This window comes from Motacilla alba, chromosome 12 (genome assembly GCF_015832195.1).
Source record: "Motacilla alba alba isolate MOTALB_02 chromosome 12, Motacilla_alba_V1.0_pri, whole genome shotgun sequence".
Lineage (NCBI taxonomy): Eukaryota > Metazoa > Chordata > Aves > Passeriformes > Motacillidae > Motacilla > Motacilla alba.
Window position 1 is genome coordinate 16,402,065 of NC_052027.1, and position 27,889 is coordinate 16,429,953.

At 47.5% G+C, this 27,889-nt stretch overlaps 2 protein-coding genes across 4 annotated transcripts in view; one reads left to right on the plus strand and one right to left on the minus strand.

Annotated features, from left to right (window-relative positions):
• The window catches only part of HEMK1 (HemK methyltransferase family member 1), an 85,791-nt gene extending 59,308 nt beyond the window's left edge, over positions 1-26,483 (plus strand). The window contains exon 13 of the transcript XR_005258492.1: positions 23,208-26,483. The gene's annotated coding sequence lies outside the window, so the exon portion shown is untranslated. The remainder of the gene's footprint in view (positions 1-23,207) is intronic.
• Positions 18,576-27,694, minus strand: CISH (cytokine inducible SH2 containing protein). 3 transcript variants are annotated; one of them, XM_038149699.1, is made up of 4 exons: positions 27,408-27,694; positions 26,840-27,139; positions 22,053-22,276; positions 18,576-21,566 (listed from the first exon to the last, which is right to left on the minus strand). In XM_038149699.1, exons 2-4 carry the CDS (start codon positions 26,884-26,886, stop codon positions 21,064-21,066), a joined length of 774 nt encoding a protein of 257 aa, XP_038005627.1. In that variant the 5' UTR covers positions 26,887-27,139; positions 27,408-27,694; the 3' UTR covers positions 18,576-21,063. The 3 variants fall into 3 exon arrangements, with proteins under 3 accessions (XP_038005627.1, XP_038005626.1, XP_038005628.1); XM_038149698.1 differs by lacking the exon at positions 27,408-27,694 and adding an exon at positions 27,283-27,391; XM_038149700.1 differs by lacking the exon at positions 27,408-27,694 and adding an exon at positions 26,492-26,659 and having other exon boundaries at positions 26,840-27,371.
• Positions 27,695-27,889: the final 195 nt, after the last annotated feature.

The following is a 27,889-nucleotide window of genomic DNA, read 5'->3' on the forward strand; positions in this document are numbered from 1 at the left end:
AACATCACCTGTCAGCACACACCCAAGGCATTCAGAGACTCAGGAAAACTGTTTGCTACTCATCATTAGGGGACTGGTTGTCAACACATTCAAGATGAGTAACTCAAGACTAGCCACTAGAAAGTCCTCCTGACAGTAGGCATCCTCTAGTTAGTCATCTTTTGTGGATGGCAGCAGTAATCCGTGGAAACGCCCCTGTCCTAAGGGCTGCAGCTTAAAAGCCACTGGTTAAGACAGCTGCCTCTGGTGATGTTGGTGTGTATTTTATAATGCCTTTTCTTCTTTTCTTTCTGTGTCAGAAAGAGGCTGGGATCTGGGGGAAGTCAGGCTCTGCATTCCCATGGGGTCACTGGAGATATTGTGCTGCTGGGTCAAAGCCAGTGCAGGTTTGTCCAGAGTCGGTGTGGGTGGGTTTTCAGCAAGAGCTCCTGGCCTTCCCCATTTGCCACGTTCTGACCTCTCAAGGTGTCATGGAATGTGGATTTTTGCTGTTTGTTCTCCACTTGTGTAGCAAGGGATGGTTTCCTTTGCAGTTGTTCCTTCTGGAAATGTGAGACCAATTTGTGGACCAGTGTCAGGCTCACGGTCCACTTGATTTCTGGCTGTTTCCTTGGCCACTACAACCAGGAAAAGGACTGTCCACCAGATAGACCATGGGGCTGTGGAGAGCAGGCCAGAGTGCCTTTTGGGCACTGTGCATGCTCAATGGCCTGCTTTTACAAACCACATCTCAAGGTGTGCAAGTATGTGAAGTTCCAGCCTGTTGAGGTTTCCAAGGAAAGTAAGCTGATTAGCCAAGCCAGTGTTTCTTTGGATGCCATGGAAAAGGCAGTATTGCACATCACTTGCTTATTCCAGTTTCTGCCCACCCATTTAAGCTGGTGTGTGAGCACAGAGGAACCTGCTCTCTAACAACACTGCTTATTGCTGGAATTCTTCCACCCAGACCAGTGCCACACTCGTCTCTGATTCATGGCTTGAAAGGATCAGCAGTGTGTTCTGGGATCATCATACAGTCTAAATCTTGACATTTTCTTCTTTTTCCTCTTGTGTGTAATAAATAATATTTAAGGAAGCTGTTGAGAAGGATGTGGGATTGAAAGCCCTCTTTCTTCCAAAAGCTCCCCCTCCCAATATGTGTAGACAGCTGTAAATATTTTTCATTGCAGTTGTCACACTTGGTTTAAGATCCCAAAGGTGAAAGTCCATAGTAAACTTTCTGTTTTACCCCAATATGCTTCTTTGACCTTATGAAAAACTAAATAAACACACAGTATTGTGGCCTTGGGGACAGGCCAGGAAAAACGCAGTAAATGGAGCAATATCATCACCTTTCATGGCAGTGCAGATGATTGAAGGAAAAGTATGGGCTGTCAATAGCAGGGAAATCCATTTAGTTTATTTACTTTCCTTCAGCTCCTGATTTTCATCCACCATGTTCTGGGTTTTTCTGGCTGTTACTTGTCAGCCAGGTGCTCAGCGAGCTTCCTTCTGTAAACTCTAAATGTCTGCAGCTAAATGCTGTGCTGGGGGAACCCAGACTGTGGCCAGGTTCCTTCTCCATCGGCTTGGCAGATTTTTCTTGAACCAGAGAAATTGCATGGGATTAGCTAAGAACTTGGTCCTTGCTGTGTCTTGGCTCATGCTATAGCCATATATTTATCTAGAAATAAATTTTATAGCTAGGTGTGTGCTTGGCTGCGCACAAAGCTGATTGGAACGGAGTTAGGAGCCAAGGTGGCTCCTGAAAAAGCCTGAGGTAGAAAAGGTGCTCTATGAAATGAAGGCCCAGGACTGCCCTGCTGTGTGGTCTTTGTGCACAGCTGCCCGTCTGGTTCTGGAGATTGTGCCCGGCCTGGACTGCCTGTGTCGAGCTCAGCCTAGTTCAGACCTCGCTGCTGGGTGGCACATTTCCATCTCGGCGATATTTATTATCGCTGATGTTTCCCGGTATAATGTGTGCTGACGCTAGGAAGGATTTTCAGTGTGATGCCCAGGCGTGGCTGCTGCCTTTGGCAGAGTCGCTTTCAGTCGCAGGGGCTGAAATTACTGAAGGCAAAGCTGGGCCACGGCAGGGGCAGGGAAGGCCGCGGCGGGCGGGGGAGCTGCCAGGGCGGACAGGCTGCAGCTGGGCTCGCCGCCGTGCCAGCGCTGAGAAAAGCAGGTCAGAGCAATCCTTCTGGGACTGACGTGAAGAAGGAGAGGGCGATGTCTGGAGAGCTGCAGGGTCTGTGCGGGGTGGCCTCTCTGCTGCCACGCTCCCTCCCCGGGCCGTGCCCTGCCCCCGTGTCCCGTTCCGGGGGGAGCGCAGCCCGGGCGGTTCTAGGAACAGCTCGGCCCGAGTCAGCAGCCGCCAGTTCCGGGAACCGCGGCCCGGGCCCTGCGGGACGCTTCAGGGAATTCTCGCTGCCATTCCAAGCATGGCAAAAGAGCTCGTCCGGTGACCTGAGGCTCCCCCGTGGCCGGGGGCAAAAGCTTGGAATCGGGCCGCGGGAGTGGGAAGATTACCAGAGACTGGAGGGGCTGGAGATTTATGCCCCGCTCAGCTCTTTACTACAGAATGTTGTTTGGCTTCTTGAGGGATCGAGAGAAGGAATTTGCTACATAAGAGACAGCAGTAGTGACCACAGGAATTTAGAAAAGGGATATGGAGTGAAAAGGTCAAAATTTCCCGCCATCAGTCATCATCTCCATGGTAGGAGCCGGAGAGGGTGCCAGGAGCTCAGACAGAGATTTTGGGACCCTGAAACATCCCGCAGCCACGTGGCCTCGAATAAGTGAAGCAAGACAAACTGAGTTCCACTGCCTGGTGCTGCTGTCCCACACTTTGTGCTTCCCAGTGCCACCACTCGTCAGTCCTTGGCCTGTCCCTGGTTCAGGCCTCTGCTGTGTGTTCCCTCCTTCCAAAGCAGGAGACGATAGGAGCTTTTCTCTCAAGCCCTGCAGAGCTTCTAAGGAAAATACTCAGCATGACACTGACAAAATTAATGTTATTTTTGCTGCCCGCTTAAAAGTTAAAATTATTTCACATGCTGCTGGCAGCCTGGGAGGAGTGAATTTCTCACAGCTCTTGGCTTTAAACACATCTTTTACATGCAGTTACTGAGTTGCTTTGGGTTGACTTCAAATTAGCAGGGAATTGAGGAAGTTGTTAAGTTGGATATTGGCTTCCAAAGCCCTTTTCTCAGTCACTGTAGCAATGCTGCAGACAGTGCCTGCCTTCTCGGATTTTGGGTAGGGCGCGTGTGGAGGGGTCTCTCTCCTGGAGAGGTGAGCTAACCTACCACGAGTTGCTCCAAGGCAGGAGGGAAGGACTCACATTTTCTAGCCTTCTGGCCAGACCAGATGAGTCCCCTAGGCCTAGACTTCATCAGTGCTGTGAATTTCACTGGGATGTTACCATTTTGCACGCTATTTCCAGCCTAGTCCTTATTTTTGAAGACCTATGAACTCTCTACCAACTCTGACCCTGAATTTTGCTGCTCTTTTTTGACTTGGGCTGACAACCACAGCTCTGTCGCGTTGTGCTCCAGCCAGCAAGTGTGTTTGTTTAATGCCATCAGCTTTGGCTGTTTGTTTAATGCCATCAGCTTTCCCCTAGACTTCAGTGCAGACTGTTTCTTTACTTTAACATTTAATGCCTTTCTCAGGTGTCACTCTGCCCCCAAACCTCTTTCTCCCCATTTATTTATTGTGATTCTTCTTCTAATGTTTGATCAGACTTTCTGATACTGCTTTTGCATCTTTCCTTCTCTTCATCCTTTGTTATTTCCTCTGTATTTTTCCACTGTGGAGAAAGTTCTACAAAATGTCAGTCAACAAAAGTCTTTTCAGCTCACATATGCCCTGGGTTTGGGAAGAAGCATATGCTTGTGTTTGTGGGGGAGGCAGCTGTTCTTGCTCTTCATGTAAAAGACCTTAATGCGTTCACAGGATTATGAGACTGGAGTAGCTGTTCCATCAAAACCATAGCAACTTCCTTGTTGCCTTTCATTTTCTTAGTCTATTATATGTGTTTGGTTTCTGTGAACAACTGATTAAAATGCATAAGAGTAGCTGTTTATTAAGGGTTTATTAACATTTAATTTGCTTTTCAGTTTTTGGTAAAAGATCAAAAGGCTTAGCTCTTTCCTAGAAAGATAACAAAAGAGTTGCAGTGCTGTGTAGGATAATGTCCCTCTAAGAACCTCACGTGCTCTGCAGGGACGTGGGCAGAGACCCCCTGCCATCAGGAGTGTGTGGAGGGAGGGCACAGTGGGGATCACCAGATCTTGGGGTCTCCAGGTGCCACAGGCAGGAGCAGCTCTGCCAGCTGCACTTGGAGCATCCTTCCTGCCCATGGTCTGCAGGGGGTTCTCTTGCTTCTTGCTGACCTGGGCGCACCTGAAATCCTGAACTCAGCCCCTCCAGTCCGCCCTCCCTCAAGCCCTCTCCCTGCTGTGCTTTTATACCACAAGGGTGAGTGCTGGGCAGAGGGTGATTCCTTGGCACAGCTTCTTCCTGATCTCCTCCTCAAGTTTTTGCTGGTGTGTAGTTGATGCAGGTGCTACTGAATAAAGCTGTTGAAGAAAAGATTGCCTGTGAACTCAAACCCTTCAGCTGGAGTCTTCCTTTTTCCCCATATAGGTTCAGCTCCCTTCTTGTTACTTTTCTGTGCAAAGTCCTTCAGGAACTGGGAGATCAATTATATTTGCTTTGTTTGTAGATGCTCTGCTCTAAGGGAGTTATTCCCAGTTCTTTCAGAGCATCTCCACTGAGCCTAAATGTAGCTAAAACAGCAGAAGTAGCTTTTCTTTCATGTTTGCATTTTTCCCTTGTTCACCAAATATTCTCCTTTTGGATGCAGGCATATGTTTAGAATACACAGGACTCCTTGGGTTTGTGACTTGTTGCTTTGCTGCAGCAAAGAGACAGGATGAAGCTGAGAGGAAACCAGAAAATTCTGTATGAAAATAGAGGCCGGGGGGGGGGTGGGGGAGGGGGGAAGATATTTTCTTTTTTCTCTCATTTTCCCTTTCTGCAACTGATGCAGATGCTCCAGGTCATTATTCTCTCCGTTATCAGCTGCTGCTCATGTGGATAGACCCTGCGTTTCAGCTTTTGCTGACTGCCAAGAAAGAGGGGTGGTTTGATGACAGAAACTTCTTGCTGTTGTTGTAGATCAGTGGCAGAGAAGTAGAGCAATTATATTGTTTGTTTGTGAAGTCTTGAGGTATTTTTGATCCATGCATTGTTGCATTTTTGACTTCCCTTCTAGCAAAGGTTTGCTTTGAAGTTTGCACGTAACTCATTTGTTACATGCATCTGCAAAGGGTGAAACAAGTCTCAACTTTTCTGGCTGCTTGCTTTCAAACAAGCTGTGCAATGATTCCTCGGGGGAGCTGTCAAGGAGTTAATTTTTTATGAATTCGTTACCTAATCTGAAGGATAAGGAAGATGTTCAGCTTACTTTTCCTATGGGAAACTGGAGTCCTAAAGCAAACAGATCCTCCCCCTCTCTAAACACACAAATTTATTGCTATAATACTTCCTTTGTCCCATAAAAGAACCCCCTTTCTTTCAGATATTAAATACAGAGGTAGTTCCTGCCTGAGCAAGTTTCCCTGTGAGGTATGAGCAATGCCTGGGATTGGGACACTGAGCATGGCTGTGTGCCCTGCAGATTGGACTGGCTGCCCACAGCCCTTTGGCTAACTGGGTTGTGCCATGGGCTGTTTTGGCTCCTAGAGTAAGGCAGCTTTTCCCCTTCTTCTGGGGTGTTCTCTGTGCCACCTCTTCCTCCTCTGGGGTGGTCAGTGGAACTGAATTGATTTCCACTGATTTCAGTGGAAAATCCCACTAGCTGGGCTCCATGGAGCTGCTGCTGACAGCCAGGGCTGGCACACCAGGGAGTGTGGAGCAGCTGGAGACAAGTGAGAATAGTGACAGTGTAATGTTTTGAGACTGTCCTGGTCTCTTTGTGGTGTCCTCAAGAAGATGCAGAAGGCACGGCACTCTCTGCCTCCTTAACCAGGGGAGACATCTGTCCAACCTGAAATTAGTGGTGTCCTTGGAAGAGGGTTTTCCCTGTGAGCTGGCTCCTGGGTGGGGTTTGGGGAAGGCCTGTGCAGATTTCTTGCTCAGCAGTGGATAGGAAGCTTCCAAAAGTATTCACAGTACCATATGGCTGCAACATGAGGTAGTGCCAGTGTATTAATTCCCTCCTGAGACTGCGTATCTCTGCCTCTTTGTTTGCCTTCTTGTTTGTTAGTTTATTCTCCTGTTGCACGAGGCTGTCTGGGAGAAGGCTGAAGGGAGCAGAAGCAGGTGAAATGTTTAGAAACAACACAATTTCCTGGAATAAGGCATTAGCAGTTGTCTTTATCGACTGTCTTCTCAGTCCCAAGGGGATGTTCAGGCAGCTCAAAGGCTGTACAAACCATCTGTGATAACGGTAAAGGGCAATGCAGGGGCCGATGCCCCACTGGCACAGCCCTCCCTGACCCCACAGCTGGAAACACTGATCCTCTAAAGCTGCCAGGATGCAAATGGGGGGTGTTTGCGTGATTCACTCCCCCTGTTTGGCAGGAGGTGATGCAGTGGCACAGCTCAGAGCCATTTGCTCCAGCAGCCTGGAGCAGAGAGCACACACCACTGGAGCTCCACAAATTAAGGCCGTGTGCTCACTGTCCTTGGCCTTCCTTCCCCCACTTCGCTGCGTGATCACCGGAGATGGGTTTGCACAGTGAGCAGCAGTTCCTGTCACGGGGTCCATTCCGAGTGGATTTTTGCCCCACAGCTCTCACTAAAAGTGTGTGGGGCTTCCATCTTACCTCCTTTCTGGGCACTGCTTCCCAAACTGAGACACCCCCCCCCCCCCTTGTCAGTGTAAGGTGCAGGCCAGGTGTGGTTCCTTTCAGACTTCAGGGAAAGTTCATTTTCAGCTTTATGTGCTTCCCTAGGCAATATTTCCAGCTGATCCAGCTTCCTTTCTGTGTTTTTTGTGTTTAATAGAATTTGCTCCTAGAGCAAAGCAGTAGATTTTGGTTGGGTGGAGTTTTTCCCTTTTTTTTTTTTTTTTTTTCCTTTGTGATAAAGCTGTTCAATTATTTTCCTTAGAAATCCCTCCCTCGGTGCACTGATTGGGCGTGTGGCAGAGGAGGGACTGCTGTCAGCATGGCTCAGTTCCTGGAAGAGCTGAAGTGCAATGGAAATGACCCCAGGGAGCAATGGGCTTTCCACAGAAACCTGATGGGGGAAGGGCTGCCTGAGCCTGGATGGCTTTAAGAGCTCATTTATTTGCCTTTCTGCAGCCTGACAGGGAAGGGGAGGGAGGGAGTGTTACACACAGCTTCAATCACATCAGAAGGGTCTAAATGCAGCATCCTCTGCAGTAAGGACATCGGGACATCCTTTTGTGGTTCTGTGCCCCCGGGCACCCTGTGGATGCTGTCAGCATCCTGCTCATCTTCAGAGACCCAAAGGCTCAGCACATAAATTTGTCCACTCTTTTCTTAGACTAGAGATTTGTAATTCTACATCATATTCCCATCTGTATGATGTTTTCCTTCACCTTTGACTATTTCACTTACACTGTTCCTGCCTCTCTGCTTTTAAAGGAACAAACATGACTTGCAAATTTCATAGCCATGATTTAACCTTTTTCCTCACTTGTACTTCTGGGCTGGGTTGATGATAGGGCCTGAACTGATCTTTTTGGATCAGTCATCCCACAGATGTTTTGATATTTACAGAATCACTGGTACCTTTTTTTATCTGTACTAAATATCTGTTTCCTCATGATTGAGGGCAACCAGGGAAAAAGGGAAAAATACCATCTCAATCCTTATGGCAGGGGCCTAAGGGAGTTCACGTTAAATGAAAAATCTACCTGTGCTACAATCTAGAAATAAGGTAACAGTGGAAGGATCTGGAAGCTTCTTCCCATCCCAGCTTGCTTTGGGTGCAGTGTCCTGTGGGTGCAGCCTGAGGTGTGAGCAGGCACAGGAAGGTGCCGCTGCCTTGTCAGACTGAACCTGCCATGTAGGAGAATGCTGCTTTGCACGAGAGCATTCCTGAAGGCTGCAAACCTTTGGAGAATGCTGCTTTGCACGAGAGCATTCCTGAAAGCTGCAAACCTTTGGAGCCTACAGCTCCAGCTGTCCTGAGCTCAGGAGCTTGTCTTTGTCAGGAAGTCAGAGTGAACCAAGGCAGTGCCTGGATTTCAAGTGCTCCTGCTCTGTGTACTTGGTGTCTTCCCAGAGGTCAATTTTATGTATCTCACTGAAATTACTTAATTACCTTGAGTCTGAAACTGAGACCAGAACATGGGGGATCTGGGGTGCTCTGATTTGCCACCCTCCAGTAGGCTCTGCTGGTCTCTCAGCAGGACTATGGCTCTGAAAAGTTATCCACTCAGGATTGGTTCCCACTCCTGTAGTGTGGGGTGAGCTTCCCCTCAGACTTCAGGTGCCACTGGCACTAAGATTTAAAGTTTTCTTGCCTGCACAGGCGGCCCTTGAGAGTTTAAGCAGAAGAAAGAGGTACTGCTACTGATGTCACACTTGATCCATGGATCGTGCTCAGCCAGCAGCAAATATAACCCTGCTTCTTGGCTAGAGAAAATCAGAAAGGACTCTGCTTTTGTTTCCTGCCCCAGAAACTTGAGTTTCCCCCACTGGCTCCTGCATTCCCACATCAAAGCCTTTTGTTAGGCTGTCTGTGACCACTGCTGCACAGAGTGGTTGTGACCTGCCCTTTCCTACACACTTGGGTGACTTAGCTGGAAGCTACACCACATTTTCCACAATATGGGACAAATTCTTCATACATTACAAAGTATTAGTGCACCATATAGAAAAGGCAAAAAGTACTTTTCCAAGCAGGGGGGGTTGAGTACAATTAAAAATTTCTTTTTCCAAGCTTAATTGGTCAGCGTTGGAGACTCAAAAAATAAGGATAGTACTTTTATATATATATATATATGTGTGTGTGTGTGTGTGTGTGTGTGTGTGTGTGTGTGTGTGTATTTTCATATATGTAGATAAATAAATCTAATATCTAATACTCATAACAAAAGGACTTGACATTTAACAGCACAGAGAAGTGAAACTAAATAGATATGTTGTATGAAGACAGCATGAAGAAATGCTGGTTTGTAGTTGTTTCCTTTCCAGGCAAATCCTCTTAACTCTCTTCTGTCAAGTAAACACAGGGTGGATGAGGTGTTGGTCACGAGAAGCGTGTAACAAGATGTAATTAGTAAGAGAATCCAACTTTCCATGAAAAGCTTATTAGCAAGGAGTCAGGCGTGTTCAGGTCCTCCAGTGCTGCCCTGCTCCTGCTCCGTCAGGGTGAGCTCCCAGGGAGCAGCAGCAGTCCTTGGTCAGCAGAGCAGCCTCCAGCACGCTGGGGAGGAAGGGCAGCACGGAGCACAGCCCTGGGGTTTGTGCAAGAGCAACAGAGCACAGGGTGCGAGCTGTGGGATCAGAGGTCAAGCCAGAGTTTGCAGTTTGAGAGGGGAAGGACCAAGGGAAGACTTTCTATGGTGAGAAGCCAGGGACAGCTTTGCCTCCCGAGCGTATAAAGCCAGGATCAGAAATGTGGCATTGATTGCTGTGGGGACAAAGGAGGCCACTGGTGCTTTCCATTATGGTCCTACCCCTCCACTGCACTTGTCTCCTCTGGCAGTGCAGGGAAGAAGGGAGCTTGGGTCACTTACAAATTGCTCTTGCTCAGATTTGAGGCAGCGTTGCAAGGGCAAGAAAGAATCACCTTTGCACAGAGTAACTTTGGGCCTGGCTTGCTTTGTGTCGAGGTTGCTGGTGCGGGCTGAGCTCAGCGGAGGCGGCGGCGTGGAGAACCAACCCGTTTGCGTGCTGCCATAAGCAATTCTCTGGGATTGCTGTCGGGCTTGTTTGGAAGCTGCCCTGGTGAGACTCCTCAGGCCTGGGTCGAGCCCTGCCTGTCGTGGCGCCGGGCGCTTTGCCCACTGTCCGTAAAGGCCGTTCCCGCTGCGGCGGCGCCGGCCGGGCGCCAGTGAGCTTCTGGGTCAGAGGAGGCAGCCTGGGGCACTTGAGCACATTTTGGTCTTCTGGCCCCTCACCCAGGGTCCTCCCCAGGCCACCCATGGGCAGCCCCCGTGTCCAAGTCACTGTCTGTAAATCCATTGACCTAATGGGAAGCATTCACGTAGCCCTGTGTCATCCCTGGGGATAAAGGAATGATTCAAGCTCTGTTCTTGGGTGGTTCAAAGGGTTTTTGACAAGGTGCACAGGATTGCTTTTAGTGCAAGATAGCAGTAGGAGCTGCCTGGTACATGCAGAATAACTGGTTTGAGTGAACACAGCTCTGGTCGGGCCGCTTTGACTTTGATGCAGAAGAAATGACCCACTTTCAGCAGGGACAGCTGGCCTTCGAAAACAGAAGTTAAATTGTTACTTGGTAACTGTGTAGGGTTTGAAGTTCCTTTAGCATCCCAGTTTATCCCCAGCTGCTGAATCTTGTGGTTGCCTTTGTGTGTCTCAAGGGCAGGCTGGTCACCACTGATAATTTTGTATCACTCAGGTATTTTCTGATGATGTGGAAGAAGATCAGCAGCACGGGGAGCAGAAATAAGGAATAAAATGAAAACTCCACCCATTCAGGCACTTCTGTCAAGTACCATGCAGGAGATGTACACTGGCTCCTGGTGTCCTCGGCCTTTTTGTTCCTGCCTCCCCACTGGAGGTCATGGGGAGGACACACAAAGGCCCAACATCTCTGCAAAACAGAAAGAGGAACCAAAGAGGAAACTTCCTCTATTTGCTGATTTTCCTTATGTTCCTTGAGCATGCACATAGTTCAAGTGGGAAAGGAGGAGAAAAAGAAGAAGTGTTGCTAAGGTTCATAGATCTAAACAATCGAAAAAATTAAAAATTCAGAGACTTTTCAGTGCAGATTGTCAGTGTCTGACATTTTGCTGTAGTGATAGTCACTGCTCTAACTATTTACAGGTTTTCTTCTATCCTTGTACCACTCTCCTTTTTCTTGTTGCTGTCGGAAGGTATCCCAGCCATGGTTCTTTCCGGATAAGGGTCAAGTTAAGGGGTTTGTGTCCATGGGGCTGGACTTCAGAAGACATTTCATGCTGATTTTTAACGTAGTCATCTTGGCATATGGACTGGTCCCAAGGTTTAAAACTGGGGCTGGGAGGTGAAACTGAAGAGGTTTTGTGGGAACCATCTTTGCTCACTGGCATTCTTCACACAGGTGGACTTTTGGGAGTGTCTTCCCCAGTAATGAGTTGGGCTCTTTCTTTGGCAGTAATTCCAGCTGGCACGAATGCCTAATGGCAGAGAGGCTAAAGGGCCTGGGTTTTCCCCTTTTCCTTTGCTTGGCAGCATAACATATAAACCTCATTTGACTTATTTCCCTTTGCATCAAAAAGCAATCTCTCCAAGGCAAAAGAGACATGAAAAGTCTTTGTTCCCTGACAGAACTTGAAGTGCTTCCTTTTGTAGGCTTTAATCACCAGCTGCCTCCAAACAAGCACTGCTGCACTGATTATATCAGCCTTAGGAAGGCTGGAGGGAAAGGGTAAAAAATAATTCCTTTATACTTTGGTTTCCATGACATCATCGTTTGAAGTACCCGTCTTGGAAAGCAAACACCTTGGAAGAGCCAAGCACTGGCAATATTTATATCTCTGGAGCTGGGCAAGGTAAACCCCGTGAGGAGTGTGACCTCAGCTGGCTGCGTCACACGCTGTTCCAAGAGACCCAGGGCTACCTGGAACCACCAGTGCCTGTAACATGTTCCCTTTGCATTAGGTCATTTGCTGTGTCAATAACTGGGAATTCTGAGAGCTTTTTGTTGCTGTCCAGTAAGAACTGATGATGCTAGTTATAGGGATCACTACAGGATATACAGTATTTCCTGTAGGCCTTTTGGGTTTTAACTCACCTAAGTAATAGGCTGAAGAGCAATGCTGCTGGTGGGAAATGGGAGGAGAGAAAAACCAGCTTCTTTGACAGTTTCCTATTTCACTTAACTCAAGCATAAGAAGAGAATGTTTCTTTTGACTCACAGGACAAAGACTGTCCTTGGTTTAAGAAGTTCTTCCACAGAAGTGTTGTTCTTTGATCTACTAATTCCTCTAAGAGCTGACACTAACAAGGTGACTATTGGAGTAATTATAGGCCAAAAGGCAAATACAAAATAAACTGCAAAATTAACATACAAAATCCAGCTTGTTGCCTCCTGCAAACTGGGTAGAGAAGCATAAGCAGGGTAATATATTATTTTTATTGTTTATTAGTCAGGTAGTTAGGGATTGATAATATGTGATGGGGTTGTCTGGGGTTACAGAGTGGACTTTTCTGAACTCACCTCTCTTCTCATCCAAGATGGGTGGAGTATTTCCACTTCCAGTAGCTGTGCTGAACCATCCCTTTGGAATGATGGTTTGTATAAGCACTAATACCAACATGACAATCAATGCATATTTTCTGTTAATGCCAATGCACTTCTATCTTAGGAAACAGCAGAAGCCAGCATGTGACATCTTCACTTACTGCTCCAGTCAGTGTCACACTGTCACTTGACACTGGCACAAGTTATTTTGTTTTCAGCTGTGTGCCTGACTTGTTCTGGCTTATGTAGTGAAGGTCCTCTTTCAGCTGTGCTCTCCAGCCAGGCAGGAGAGAGCTAAGGGGTGCCAAAGCTGCCTAGAGGTGCCTTCTTCACGTGGCACTTCTGAACAGGAGTGGCCCATGGTGTGGACCAGGCCTCCTCCCTGCCTGCCTGCCGTGGGTTGGCAAGGCAAGGGAAATTGCTCCCTTACCCCAGAGCCAAGCTAGAAGCTTGTGTGCAGCCTGAGGTGTATGAGCCTGTCAGATGGAAGCTGCTGTGGATGAAGAGAGACAACTGAAGGAGTTGTGGGGACCGTAGCAGGGAGAGCCCAGTCTGGTTTGTGCAGAGTGCAGCTATTCCCCACATAACACAATCCACACCTTCTGCACCAAAGTGTTTCCCTGCCAGCTCCATGGCAAACTCTTCCTCCCAGCTGTTTTCAGTATCCCGGGGCATGGAGGGTGTTCCACATCTGCACCCTGGGGCTTGGAGCAGCTGTTTGCAGGGAGTCCTGGCTCAGCTGCCTGGCGGGTCACGCTAACCCCGCTCCGAAGGCTTTCATCAGCAACAAAAGGTTCTGTGTACACAGGGCCTTCAATCTCCTGTGTTCTTGGAAAGAAAAGAGTAGTATGGAGTCTCCATGTCAGCCCACACCCAGATTGTTCTGCCCCTGCTGATCCATCCCAGCCTTGCAGTGCTGTTTTGTCCCGTTCTTCCCAAAATGCTGCCCAGTGCCTCTCAGCCAAGGTGATTTCCATGACACAGGACTGGAGGGAACAGCAGTAAAAGAGGTGAATTGCAAAGAATCTTAAAAGAATGTAAGGAATATTTCAAAACCAAGGGCTTAGAAGAGAATAAGGTATTTTCAAAAAGTTAGATTTTCCAAAATGTTCCCTGGAAATAATAAATAATATTAGGCCATGCTTTAGGCTATTTCAGATTTACGTTTTAATTATAATAACACCTTTTATTAGTGCTGAGCACTTTCAGACAAGTGCAAACATACAGCATATGCACTGGGCAACATATTTCTTCATCATAATTCCAGGCTTGGAGGTAGTGTTTTGAACTCTGCCTCTGCAGTGTTTGGCAATGGCTGTGGTGACACTTGCATGATGGGAAGAATCCTTGCCAAATTGGGTAACTTCTGACAAGTACAAACACAGCTCTGCCTTCTGTAGGCTAGATTCAAACCGTGTTGTGTTCTAGGGAGGAAACAGCCCTGACATTAAAGACTCTGCAGTCTGTGATGAGCTATTAAACCTCTGCTCATTTGCACTGAGTGAGCCCACAAGGAACAGGCAGTGAGGGACAGCTGGCAGGCAGGGGTGTCCCAGGAGATGAGCAGTGGGTCCTGCTGTCTCTTTGTCCCAGATATAATCCAGATCTGTTGTTTTTAGGAGTTGTCATCACAGAAAGCTCTGTCCTAGCCAAGGTGAAACAAGTTTGCTGAGATCAATTCAGGCTTGGCTGCTCACTTTTCCACAGGCTGATGTTTACGTCCTGACGTAGCATTGCACATGTTCTGACTGGAATGTTTGTAGGTGAATTCAAGAAAGCCAGAACTTAATTGTAAACTGCATCATGGACTTTCCTTCTGCTTTTGAAAGAAAAACCTCCATGCTGGGTTTGTGCATGCTGGAGACAGTGTGTGAGGGAAGAGTTTTCTTGTGTTAAATCAGCAGCACTTCAGTGTTACAATTTCCCTTGAAGACAAATTCGTGTCAGAATTTCACCAGGGATAAAATTCTTGTCTGTAAAACTAGGAATATGAAGTGAACCAAATTCAGCCCTGAAGTAAATGAATTCCCATCCCACTCCTTGGGAAAGGCACCTGGATTTAGCCTGTTGTGTTTTACAGGTTTCCATGGCAGGGCTGTTTCAGCAAGGGCAGCGTTTCTCCAAGAGCCACAGTCAGAAAGGTTGCAGTGTATCTTCCAGAGCGAGGCAGTCACATGATGGAGTTACTGGCCAGGCCAGAGTCCAAGGAACTCCAGTCCTGGCTGAGCTCTGCCACTGAGTTTTGATTGACCAGCTCTTCCTTTGTCCTTCCATCTGGCATATTTATATCAGGTTTTTGAGAAATACCAAGTCTCTGATGGTCTGTTTGGGCAATCTAATGCTGCAGTAACCAGTATTATTTCAAGCTTTTATTGTCACTGTGGTACCATGGGGGGACATTAAAACAAATGCCTTTCCTGGCTAGATGAGTGTTCTCTTGAAATAGCTATTCTGACAAAAACTAACATTGTATTTGGTTTTTGCAACTCGAGTCTGAGCTGCTGCAAAAGTGCATTTACACTGCACTAAGGAAGTAATGGCACTGAGGGGAAAACCCTGCCAGTGAGTCTGAAGAAGAGGAGCAACAGGAGGAAGGTAGCCCTTGTTCATGAAAGGAAACCCTTCCCTGCAAATCTGGGTTGGTATGTCAGGCTGGAGCAGTTCTGACTGAACCCTTTCCTTTGCTGGGCCAGGCTGCTTCCTCTGGGTCTGCTCTTTCCTATATTTAAATTAATCAAATGAAGATTTTGCAACAGGGGGGATCAGTGGGCCAACAGCCTGTCCCCAGCCGTGACCACTGCCACAACTGGTTACAGGGGAATTGAAGGACTAAGCCAGCAGTGGTTTGCAGTAAAACTTCCTTTTTTGTTGTCTCATCTGTAGTGAATATAAGCTGCAGTTCTGAAACTTTGTTGTTTTCCTTCCCCTTTCCAAATCCAAAAAAATACTCTGAATTATTATGTTAAGATTGTTATGATGTAAAGTCCAAATTGCAGTTTAATTTCCATAAATTTCTTTTGAAATTTAGTGCCCAGGCTAACAGTGAAGCCCTTAAAATTACTTTTCTTCTCTCTGGACAACATGTTGCCTACTAATAGCCTTTTTTTCTGAACAATATGTTATTTGCAAGTAGAAAAAAATTACTAGTTCTTGCTAAAGTTTGAAAGAGTATGTTTATGTAGACTCCTTAGTCCACGTAATTGAACACTGAAAGACTAATTTTATTGCTAGGGCCACTTTGTCATTTTTCCCTGAGGATGTTTTTTGCTGCACAGCAGAGGTGATGACAGATGTCTGATGGATGCTGCAGGGTCGTGCCTGCTCCCCAGGGCCACTTGCTGCACTTGTTTGTGCGGTGAGCAGCGGGAGCCACACGATGGTTTGTGTTTCTGGGGAAGCAGCAGTGGGAGATCAACACGAGGTTCATTCCAGGCAGCATTAGCCTCCAGATAAAGCCGTGCCTCCGCGTGTTCCTGCTCCCTGGGCTCTGGCACCCGGCATGATACAAAGCCCACAGCGGCGGGCCCGGGTGCGGCAGGGAGCAGACATGTCTGAGGCTGAAGGCGCTATCGACGCTCCGAGCAGCGCCAGGGCCTCCTCGCTGCCCTGCGTTGGGCAATGCTGGCAGCGCTGCCTTCCCCTGACTCCCTCTTCCAAATTCAAAGCTAGCTTGCTGTGAACAGACAGGAGGAACGTTTCTGCCCAAGGACAGGGCAGATCTCTAAGTAATACCTTATTTTTGTCTCTGACTGGCTTTTTTTGTAAGGAGCTGCCCAGACCGCTGGGTTTTCTGCCTGTTTCCCCTGTGAATGATGGGTGGGGGTCACTGACAGCATGTGAATGTTGTGACAATGCTGTTCAGAACTGAGGGAGCCGGAGGATGTTGCTTGGCATCCAAAGTTCTTCTGGCACATCTTCCCTGGATATTGCTTTATCCTCCGCTCCAGACCGTTGGACTGCTGATGATTTCTGGGCTGGGAAAGAGAATACTGTAATTCCATCAGGATTGCATGGGTCTCAGCAACCACGAGGGACAAATAGGAGAGGGCTGTGATACTGTCTTCTGACAGATTTGAACACAAGAACATGTTTGGCAGAACAGCTACACAAACAGTGTCCAGTTAATTTTGGTTTTAATTCCCTTAATTTCATAGATTGCAGGTAAGACTGACAATGGAATTTGGACTAGAAATGACATGTAATAGATCAGTAACTAGAAACACCTGACCATGTCTGTCCTAAGAGAAGTAAACACATTCTGCTGATTCACTTGATTTGGTGCTGCTTCCCGTGGCTTGGACTGGGGGGTGTTGGGCACCTGAGAGGATGAGGGGAAAGAACTAAGATCTCAGTAAGTTAGAAATGATAGGGATATGTGCATGTGAGTTGGTTATTTCACCCTTGCATGTGTTGCTTTTTCAGAGGGCTGATGATTTAAGACAGAAAGTGATACCATATGTGCCTGACAAACTGCAGAGCAGTTCTGCTGTGGCAGTGGGCCATGGGAGTGTGGTTTCACTCATGGACTGGGATTTTGATTCCCAATCCTATCAGTCTGCTTTTCAGAGTCTGTGAGGGATCCACACCCATGTTTCTATCTGCAGACAGAAACTGTAAACCAAGAGAAAATCCAAATTATCATGCATTGGCTCAACAAACCATACAGGGGTCACTGGGAGAGGAGTTGCAGCTGTACTGCAGTGCTGATACAGGCCAGTATACATTGCCACAAATGCTCTTGGTTCCAGAGATGTGGAACTCACCTGTAAAAATCAGCTCAGTGTGCACAGAGGTTTGGCACAGGAGTTTTCAGAACATGAACCTGTTTTCTTTAAGAAATGTGCTGAAGGTGTAGGAGTGGGAGTTGTTAAGGTAACAGCTGATGAGGTAAAAGTGTGTGTGACTGCAGCTCTGGACCAGCCTGGCTCATACCAATCATCTCCACCTTCAGCCTGTGGAAAGGAAACAGCAGAGTTTCCTTTGCGTACTCAGAGGAAGAGTTTAGCCCAGCTAAGAAATTAAGAAATCACTCAATAATGTGTCAGAAATGTTACATTTTTCTTTCCAGGTTTTCCAAGGTTTGCAAACTTTCTTTTAAAAGATGGATGCAGCTTTTCCTTCTTTTGTTTTCTTTTCTTCCTTCTTTTGTTTTCACGTTTCCACCTATTTTGTGTTTTGCTTCTACCCTGTGTAGTTCTCTTTCCATATTTCCCATTAAATCAAGGGGGGGGTGATTATTTTTGTTTAATAATTTGATCTGGAAGAGATTATGGTATTGCCAACATTTCCTGGTTTGGTGTGCAATAGAAATCTATCCATGCACTCACATTGATGAGATTGTGGAAATACTGGCTAGGGAATGCCAGCTCCATGGCTGGCATAGGAAGCACAGCACATGCTTCAGGAATACTTTAAAGCAGTATTTTGAACTTTGAAGCCAGTGGATTCACAGAGGGAGAAGGATGGGAGAGGAACTATTTCAGTTTGTTGGGCTTTTTTTTTTTCCTGAGCATGTTTTCCATTTTGCAGTGATTGGGAGCGCATGATGCTTGCTTTGGGCAGGATGGGGGGACATCTCTTGGCCATCTCTCCTGGATGAGGAGCACGGAGGGACCACAGTGGAGTCACCCCCCAGTAGTGGCATTGCCTCAGTGTGTTCCCTGTGCTTCAGAAGCTGGACAGATGGGGTGTCCTCTGGCTCCCTCTGACATTACAGGGCAGATCCAGTCCCTGTGGTTTCCCCACCTGCTGTCTGGTGTCTCAGGTGATGTGAAAGGCTGCAGGGCCAGACCACAGGAACAGGGACACTGCAGCCCAATGGCCCCAGAAAAGGGGAAAATCCCACCCAAAGCATCATCTGGCCACTAATGCTCCGCCTTCTTTCCCCTGCATTGCATTGGTTTTATAAGGCACACAGAAACAACACAATAATCCTTCCTGTGTTCTTCCACATCTTTAAAAATGTGCCTTTAGTCCTTATTAACTTGGGACTTGGGATCTGCTGCTGCTCAACTGTGCGCAGTAGGAACCAGGCCCACACTGAGGATTTTATTTTCCCAGGTATCTGAAGGGCCTTTTTGTTGAAAGGCTTTTTGTCTTGTTTGAAAAAAATGGTCGAGAGTTTGCCCTGTGTTCTTGGGGAGGATGTCTCTAAACAGAAAATGAATTCATCCATTTGGATTTCACCAAAGACTTTGACTGGCTTTAAAGTATATTTAAAATGTTTATTTAAATTCCAGAGTCAAATAATTTTAAACAAACTGTCTCAAGACAGAAGAAACTGACTTTTTGGAGTAACTGTATTGTTTATTTGTTGTATTGCAGTAGCACCTAGAGATCCCTACTGTGCTAAATGCAGAACAAACACAGAACAGAGCTGGTCCCTGCCCGTGGGAGCTCACAGCCTTCAGTTTGGGGTCAGCCAGGAGCTCCTGGGCTCTCTTGGGGCAGTGAGTCAAACCCACAGCTTGACCTCCCCATCACCCCCAACAGAGAACAGATCACGTAGGAGGCAAGTTTCAGAGAGCTGAACAACCTGCCCTTTTCTGCTGTACACTCCAACAACTGATTTTTCCCAAGCTGTAGTTACCAGGCCTGTGGCTGAGCTGTGTGGGCTCCCTGAGATCACTGCTGCTCCTCAGAGAGCCGTGGTTTCCTTGTTCCCAGTGTCCTCAGGCAGACAGAGGTGTTTGGATAAAAGGAAGCCTTTTCAGTGGTTTATCATTTATATTATTTTTTTAAAGTTTTCCTTTTTGCCTTCTAAATTTTCATTCTCATTCAGTACCTTTCCATGGTTGCTGCCATAGAGGGGAAGGGGGAAAGATATACCAAAAAGCAAACTTGACATCACACATGCACACTGTCAATCATCAAAGTATCAAAAACAAAGCTTGCAACAGCACAAGCTTGTATAAATGTGGAGAGAAAAAAAAGGACACTGACTAAGCACATCAGGCCATCTTGTCCCTTTTGGCAGCCTTAAGATAGGGTGGAAGAAACTCACCCATTTTTTGAGCTTGTCTCCTGGGTCACCATCCCATCTTTTTCCATTTTCTCTTCTAGCACTCAGCTATAGCTGGGGGTTTGTCCATTCTGATTTACAGAGCCTTAGAGTCCCAGGGAGGGATGAACAAGGAGTCCTTCATGTTCATTCATGCTAGAACAAATCAGGGGGTCTTAGGGGCAAAATAAGCCACATGGGAATTTCTGTCTGTTCCCTCCTCTACTCTCACTCGATGGCAAGGCTGGGAAGATGATGAGATTCAGCAAATGAAAAGGAAGGGGCAACTTGTCTGTGCTGGTTTGGGGCAGATCCCAATCCCATCTGCTGTCTGTCCCTCCTGTGTGTAAAAGAGCAGGGGAAGAGCCATTGTGCCTCATCTGCAGGGGGTGAAAGGGATGGGGTAATCTAATTATGGATAACAAACATGCAAGTCAGAGCAGGGGGGAGGAGAGGTCTGGACCTTGGCAAACAGAAACGTTGGATTGTGGTTTCCAGTGTGTGCTCCAGGCTGGAGCTGGCAGAAGGCGTGTGGCCAGTGACTAATGCTGGCAGGAGCAGAGCATGCAGCAGTGTGGCATCGTGGGAGCAGGGAGCAAGGACAGCTCTGTGGGCTGAGGTGCCTCTAAGTGCTACCCCAGAAATAAATAAATAAATATCCTGAAGCTGTGCGTGTCACTGGTGCAGCCCAGCAGAGCTGTCTCTGAGCCCCTGCTCAAGGAGACCCTGGTCTTGCCCTGTGTCTCAGGCAAGGGCAAGGTCAGGGAACAGCACTTTAAAAAACACAAGCCAAACACAGGGTGCTCTGAAATGAAATCCTTCTGCCTGCATATGAGAAAATTTGGTTTCTAATTACTTGTTTTGAAATGTTTTGTGACAAACTTCCTTTGGAGATGGAGAAGATGGAAAAAAATGGGATGAGTGCTCCCTGGCCCAACCTCACTATCCAGATCTCTGCATAGAGCTCTCAAGGAAGAACTTCCTCACAGAAGTCTCCTGTCCACGTGTGATGCAGCACACATCTCTGGGAGTTCCCACTGTGCTCTGAGGTTGGGATACCCTCTGTAGCTAAGGAAGAAAAAAACAAATAGTCTTTACCTCTGTAGAGGTGGGTCTGGATACAGTCATCTGAGTCTCATATACCCCAGAAGCCTAGGAGAGCTTGGATGTGGACTCCTGTAACCTGTCACAGGGACAGGCTCAAACAGAACCTGTTTGGATGTGAATCCAAATCCAAATTCCCAAAGAGTTTTAGCTGCCAGTTGGCTGGGAGCCTTTATGCTATCTCTAATTCCACAAAAGAAACAAAAAAAAAAAAAAATAAAGTAAAAGGTGCTTTAAAAATACCATGAGGAGAGAAACTGCCATGGAAATAAATAGCAAAAATAACAACGTTAACGTGTCCGGTGTGACAGCAACTCTGACATTCAAGTAGTGTGGCCATGCCCGCAGAGCTTCTCCCAGCCACTGCCGGCAGGGCCTGAGGGTCAGAGCTCAGCTGGTGCCCCGTTGCTCACTGAAACAACCCACTCCTCCCTGGGGCTGGAATGGATGTGAAGAGAAGGGAGAGGAAAGACGGATGCAGTCTCTGCTGATAATCAGGTCTTCGTGTGCCCGCCTTTAGCGGGATGGAGCCACCAAGTTCTCGTGGGTGCGTCTCTCGTTCCTGCCTGAGACAGAAGGGCCACGCTTCAGAGCTGGAAAGGATATTGCTTCAGGTATTCCCCCATCCGCCGGGGCAGGGGCAGCTGCTCCACGTCGGCCGTGCACTTGTTGATGCGCAGCCGGCACAGGTGCTGCAGGCTGGGCATGCTGTCCTTGCGGCCCAGCGGCCGGAGGAGCTTCAAGTGTACCGCGGCTGCTGCCAGCTCTTTCTGCAGGGGAGGTAGAGGAGACGGAGGCGGGTAAGGAGCCTCGGTCTTGCTTTCCGTTGTGCAGGACAAGACGTAGTGCTGGATAAGACTGACCACGTCTGGGAAGGCCAGGATGCGAGGTTTGGACAGGTAGTTGGAGTCCAGGCGGAACTTGCTGTCAGTGTACTCGATGCGCACGTTGGTGGGCCCTCGGTTGGTCTTGACGGACAGCGTGAACAGGTAGCTGGGGTGGGTGCTGTCCCGCACCAGGAAGGTGCCCTCAGGCATCTTTTGCAGATGCTGCTTGGCCTCGCTGGCGGTGATGGAACCCCAGTACCAACCTGCAAAAACATCCGAGAAAGAATTTGTTAGGGAAAGAACATATTCTAGGACTGGCAGTAGATTTAGGGAAGCCTTGAAGACAACCACGTTAAGGGCCTGAGAAGCAACCAGAGCCACAGTTGGCAAGACCTTCATAAATTAAGACCGAGTTCTAAAGGGTTCCTGCCTATGCTTGCCATTGCTGTGCTGGGGCTTGGGATGAGGCTGGCGGCTGCTGCAGCAGCTGCAGTTTACAGAGAAAAAGCAATTTGCTTTTTGAAATTCCTTCTCCCAATTCAGTTACAAAAGATAAAGCAATAAATTATTTAACGATGTAAGTTTGTAGAGACTGCAGATACACTTGCTCTGTGCACAAAAGCCAGCCACAGCTGTGAGAGAACCAGGTTCCTGTCTGAAGTGGGATCAGGAGATTCTTCCTGGTGCTCAGATTATGGAGCTGGGTCCCTGCACCCTTCTGACCCTGTGACTTTGCAATTGCGTCTTACCAGATTCTCGCAGGTAGGAGAAGGTTTTTGCAATGCAGAGAAGGTCTTCTTCAGGGTCCCGTGTCTGAGGTGGGTTGCTGTCTGGAACTGGAGCTGCAAGGGCAGGTGCAGACTCCTCCTGGAAGGCCATAACTGGGAGAGGCTGCATGATGGGCTCTGACAATTCCTCAATGCCCCTGAGTGACAGTCTCCTGATCTTTTCCTCCGCCAGCAAAGGATGAGGTCTGAAATGAAAGGCACACTCTGCTATTCTCCTTGCCTTGAGATTAGTTGCAGGGTCTGTTCAGTGCGTGCTACCTTATACAACGTGTTGTTTCACAAACATCCTCAGCACCACTGTTTCTGAGAGAGGCAAGGGAGGAGGAAGGAAGACAGCTAAAGATGAGCCCTTAGAAACAGGGACAGTGAGTTTGCCTCCTTGGCCTTATAGAAGGTGGTCAGTCTTGCGATTTACGATGATTTTGAACCTGAAAGTTTTAGATGTTGCCTTTTAATGTGTAGTTTCAGGGGCAGTAAGGTTTACGACAGCATTACAGCTTTAGTTACATGATTACGATGTTGGAGCGTTTCTGTTTCTGCCTGTGGGATTGTCATTTACTGCAATATAATTAGAAGCAGAGTTGGGAATAGCTTGGGTTGTGTCCTACACACTTTCTGCTCGAGGATGACCTGATGCTAAATGAATCTGTCAGAACTCAGAGTGAGCTGATCACATAGGAGAACAGTGGGAATTCTTGTTTTAGCCAAGCCCATGCACTACACCCACCCCACTGTTCAGCAGCTTGATGGAGGCGTCAGTGTGGCTGTAATTCCTGCAGGACTGCAGGAGGAGGCTCTGCCATGGCCAGGCTGCTAGAAACACATACTCCCCTGTGGCCTGAAGTGGTGAAGCTATTCAGCATCTACATGCATTTTCACAGAGCCTGGAGCTGTCATGGGTGCTCCTCCTCAGCAGCACAGGGATTCCTAAAGGAAAGCAGAGCTCTAGGCAAGGATGGATGTCAGAGGCCAGGAAAGTCTTCATTCCCAGGCCAGCTCCTGAGCAAAAATTAGTATCTGTCCCAGTGTGTGTAAGCTCTTTGCCTCTGTGTCCCCTGTCCTGCTGCATGTCCTGTGTTACATCCCCCCACCATTCCCAACACTACTGTCTTTCAGACACTTTAAAGAGAAGATGCCTGAGAGAAATACACTCAGTCCTCAGTGTGACACTGCCACAGCACCACTGGAGCTGACGGTGATAGCACAGGGTAGAGCCACCTCCCCACATCGTTGGAGAAAAGCAGGAGGAGACTCTGAAGTCCTAAGTGCTTCCCTTGGGATGATCCTCCTTCCCTGTGCTCTATGTGAACAGGGACACTTCAGGTACATAAATAAATGTGCTATAAACTGATCTGCACCTGATCATAGCTGCACTCCACCACCTCAAACTGCTGAGACACAAGTATGGGACAGAGAACAAGAAGAAGAGATGTGGGAGGAAAGTAGATTAGAGAGGACCTGAAAGCACTTTCACACCTTTTACGTGAGAGCCATGATCAGTTCCACACATTTGCATTTCTAAACAAACCATGGAGATTTGGAGTAAGGTAAATTTAAATCTACAGAGAGATACTCTTGCCCTTGCAATACATTGCAAACCCCCTGCTATTCAGTTGGTATTTAGGAAAGAACATTCTTTCTTTTTCCATGTGTCAAATCACATTTCAGAAGAAGGATACCTGTTCGGCTTTCATGGCATCTAATCTATGTTTCTTAATTTCTATTAATGGGTAGGAAGCCAGGCTGAATAAAAGTGATTGCTGGCCCTTGTCCTCACCAGGGACCCTTGGTCACAGGACCTGCATTTTTAGGGGCTTTTGTATATCTGGATATATTTTTATACCTGGAGATCATTGTTGGAAAAGCTCTGAGTTCTCTTTTAAATCCTCCTGGAGATACATTTATAGGTGTTGAGGGCTCCATTTTTCAAGATATTTGGATGTCTCCCTCTTCATGTCACAGTCTTCACAAATGCCTAGCTACCTGTCTCTTTGGGGAAAGGAGATTCCCAATTCTGCATTACCCCCCTTTTTGCACAAGGAGGACCACAAGCCAGATCAGCTGCTTGGAGCATGGTGCAAATAACACCAAGGTCATGGACTTGATCCCCATATGGGTCATTCAGAGTTGGACTCGATCATCCTTGTGGGTCTCTTTCAACTCAGAATGTTCTGTGATTCTGATCCTTGCCTGTGCTGATCCTAATTACCAATTGGTGCTGTTCAAGGAGAGTGTCCTGGGCCCTGCTGGGCCTGCTGGCACAGCAGTGCCTCTCACACCAACTGTTCCCTAAGCTGAAAATGACTGTGACTGATACTAAGGAAAATCAGTCCTGCACCATTCACTCACCAGAATTCCAATACTGCAGTCCAAATGTCAAACCTCTCTGAACTTAATTTCTCCTGCAAAATTTTTCTGGCCTACCATTCCAGAAAGTTTTGGAACATAAAGAAAACTTCATGGAACTTTTTTTCTTTTTATATACCAACTTCAGAGAGGAAATTAGGAATTGGCTGAGAGGCAGGGAAGGAAGGGAGAGATAGCAAAGCTACACAGGGAAATGTCTGTCATGAATCGGGAGGAAAGTTGTTACTTTCAAGGGCTGCACCAGTTCACAGTTTGGTCCTCCAAAAACCACACCAACTGTGTGAATTTGTCAGTCAGTTTCTTTTAGAGAGCCCATGTGCCTGAAATGAGTTTTCCCATTGTACTCATCTTCTGCTGCCTTACACTTTGTGCCACCGGAGGCTGGAGGAGCCCAGACCCCGTGCAGGCACTGTGAGGATCCTTCCACCCAGCCAAAGAAAGGCTGGGCTCACACATTTCCTATTTTCCTTCTATACTCTGGCCTTATGCCCCTACAAAACCTCCCAGTGCAGCTGTAGGCTCAAAGGAACATGGTGGAAGAGAGGAGAAGGATTAGAAATTTCAACAGACCGGGAGGTGCTGGTGTCCTAAACAACTCTGTAGGCAGGTTGAAGAAAGGAGAGCTGCTGCTGGGAGCAAGCAGAGCAGCTCCAAGCACAGGAATGGGAGAGCAGAGGGATCAGCAAGTAACAGCAGACTACAACTTTTAACAAAAGAACATTTGCAAGATGGTTAAGAAGAGTTTGCTGGGATAAGGACAGATTGAAAAAGGTTTGCTGACATGAAAAAATCAGCCCTTCAGTGGGGGCAAAGAAAGGATTGCAAATAGTGCTTGTAAGAGAGAAAGCAGAGGAAGGATGTGGAGAATCAGGACGGAATAGAGCAAAGTGTTCATACGACAGCTGTGAGGAGGAAGCAAACAACCATATGAAATTTGGCAAGTCTAACTCAGAGTCTGGATGCATTCTCCAGAGAAACAGCAAATGAACTTCCCTGTGCTTTGGCAGTCAGTGTTTCAGAAAGCCTTGGAACGGCAAGAAAATTCAGGAGAATCAGATATGCCTGATGCCATTTAATGCTGGCTTTGTAGTTACTGTGCTGATAAGCTAAACCTCATAACACAGTATAAACACTACAAGAAAAAGTGTGGGGCTGCTCTCCCTTCCATCAGCTGCATCCCAACACTCCACAGGGAGCATGGTCTGAATAGGATGGAGAGTATGGAGTCCAGGATATATGAAATCCTAGAGGATAATTAAAATGGAACAATGGCCTTCAAAACAGACATTAAAATGAAAACATCTACACATCTGGCTCCATAATAAGTTCTTGGTGGGTAAGGGAATCAGTAGCTCTGGTATGTTGACCCTGGAGAAAGGCTTCAGATAAGGGTTTCCCAAAGGCCAAGCTGACAACTGAATTCCCTTTGCCACGGCTATAGGAACTGCAGCTGTGGACTGAAAATAAGAGTGAAAACAAACTCCTCACATAGTAGGAAAGTATGGTAAGCACAAGCTCTCCTTGTCTGTGGAACAGACTGTGGGGGGGAAATGGCAGGAAAATCCCCATGCTTCAGTCATTGCAGGCAGACAAGGAAGATTTTACTCTGAGGAAAATCCACCATACACTGGAGTGATAGGAAAATCTGACACGATGGCTCAGACTGAAACAAATGCTCACAATTTCCAAGTATGCAGCATGTGTAAAAATACCAGGTAATTTCTGCATACCAGGTATTCCTCAGCTGATAAACTAAGCTGGTCACAGGGACACTGAAGTGCCAACACATCAGTACTGATAGCAGAGAAGACATTGGATGTCACCTGTTCTCCTGAAGGCAGGTGTGGAACTATCTGTGTGCCCTCTGTGGCTCTCACTCTGCAGAAAGCTGTGTATATATACATACACTTAAACTTACACAACACTGACGTTAATTTAGCATAAATACCCCTTAGAAATAGACTAAAGCACCTAAACTCCAGGGAAGTTTTTCCCTGTAAGCAGTTTGATTCTAAAAGGACTTGAGAGAGCACCTGTGGTGTTGGGTTGGTGTCCGTACTGGTGCTGCGTCCACCACACTGAACAACACGCTCCAAGTTATTCTTACTCTCCCAAAGACTTTGAATACTGTGTAGTTTTCCAGCAGTAGAAAGCACGGAAATCAGGAATACCTTACAGTTCCATGATTTTGGCCTTGGAATCTAAAACACAGGCACGCAGGACAAACACATAGAACTCAGCACTCGGTCGGCCAAAGTCATTCCCATTCCATTACAGTCACACACGGCAACACACAGGAGCTGAAAAACTGTCACAAAGAACCTTCCTAATTACAATTGTCAAAGCACAGCTTTTCACAGAAGGCTTGCAAAGTATCTTACCCCTGAACACAGAGGATCATGTCACTCCCGGACCAAGGGAAAAGCATTAAGTCTTCAAGAAGGTGGGAAATTATTTCTCCTCTTCTTGCCTTCTTTGCTTCCCCGAAGCAGCGAGTTCAGCCTCTAGTTGAGGTTCACGGTGAGACAAGGCTGGCGAGTCCCAGCAAACCCCTTCTGCAGGTTGTTTCAGACACCGGAAAAGCCAAGCAGAAGACGAGCTGTCCGACAAAGACTTCAGCAACTTTGGCCAAGAAAATGCGTGTGCTCTCAGTGCTTTAGAAAAAATAATGTATTCTTGTTCTGCTTTTCAGAAAACAGCAGCAGCAAAAAAAAAAAAAAAAAAAAAAAAGGTTAAAAAATAACCAGAGAAAAAGGAAATTACATATATGTAAAGAGGAACTGGTCTTCCTTCAGAGCACTCTGAAATAATAATAAATAAGTACCAATAAATAAGATCTCCCCGAGTGCTGCGGGAAGAGCCGGAGCAGCGACCTGTCTCAGCGCTGGCTCCGGAGAAATGAAGCTCCGTGGAAGGAGGAAGAAAAAAAAAAAAAAAAAAAAGGCAAACCTCCTTAGTAATCTTTTGTGTGTCCCTTTTAATCTGTTCCAGGAAGCGAGGAATTCCTGGAATCGTATTGTGTTCGCATCACTCTTCCTATATCAGCCACGAGGGGAGGAGGGGGGGGAAAAAAAAAGAGAGAAGGTATAAATAGCTGCGTCCCGCACGGCCGCGTCCATGCCGCCATGGCCGGGGGAGGGAGGGGAGCGGAGCCCTCCCGGTGCCGGGTGGGCAGGCAGGGCTGGGGGGAGGCACGGAGGGGAGGGGAGCCGTGCGGAGCCGCCGCCGCGCGTGTTCGCGGAAACGCCTTTGATCCATTTCCAAGAACTTTCCAGGAACGCGGGGCCGGCGCGCCGGGCGCTGCCAATGGGCGCCGCCGCCGCATGCGCGGGGCCCGCCCGGGGCGGGGCCGGCAGCGCCCACCGCCTCCCGCCCGGCCCTGGTGCACCGCTCCCTTTGGTTTCCCGCAGTTGCGTGTCATTTTCCTTCCA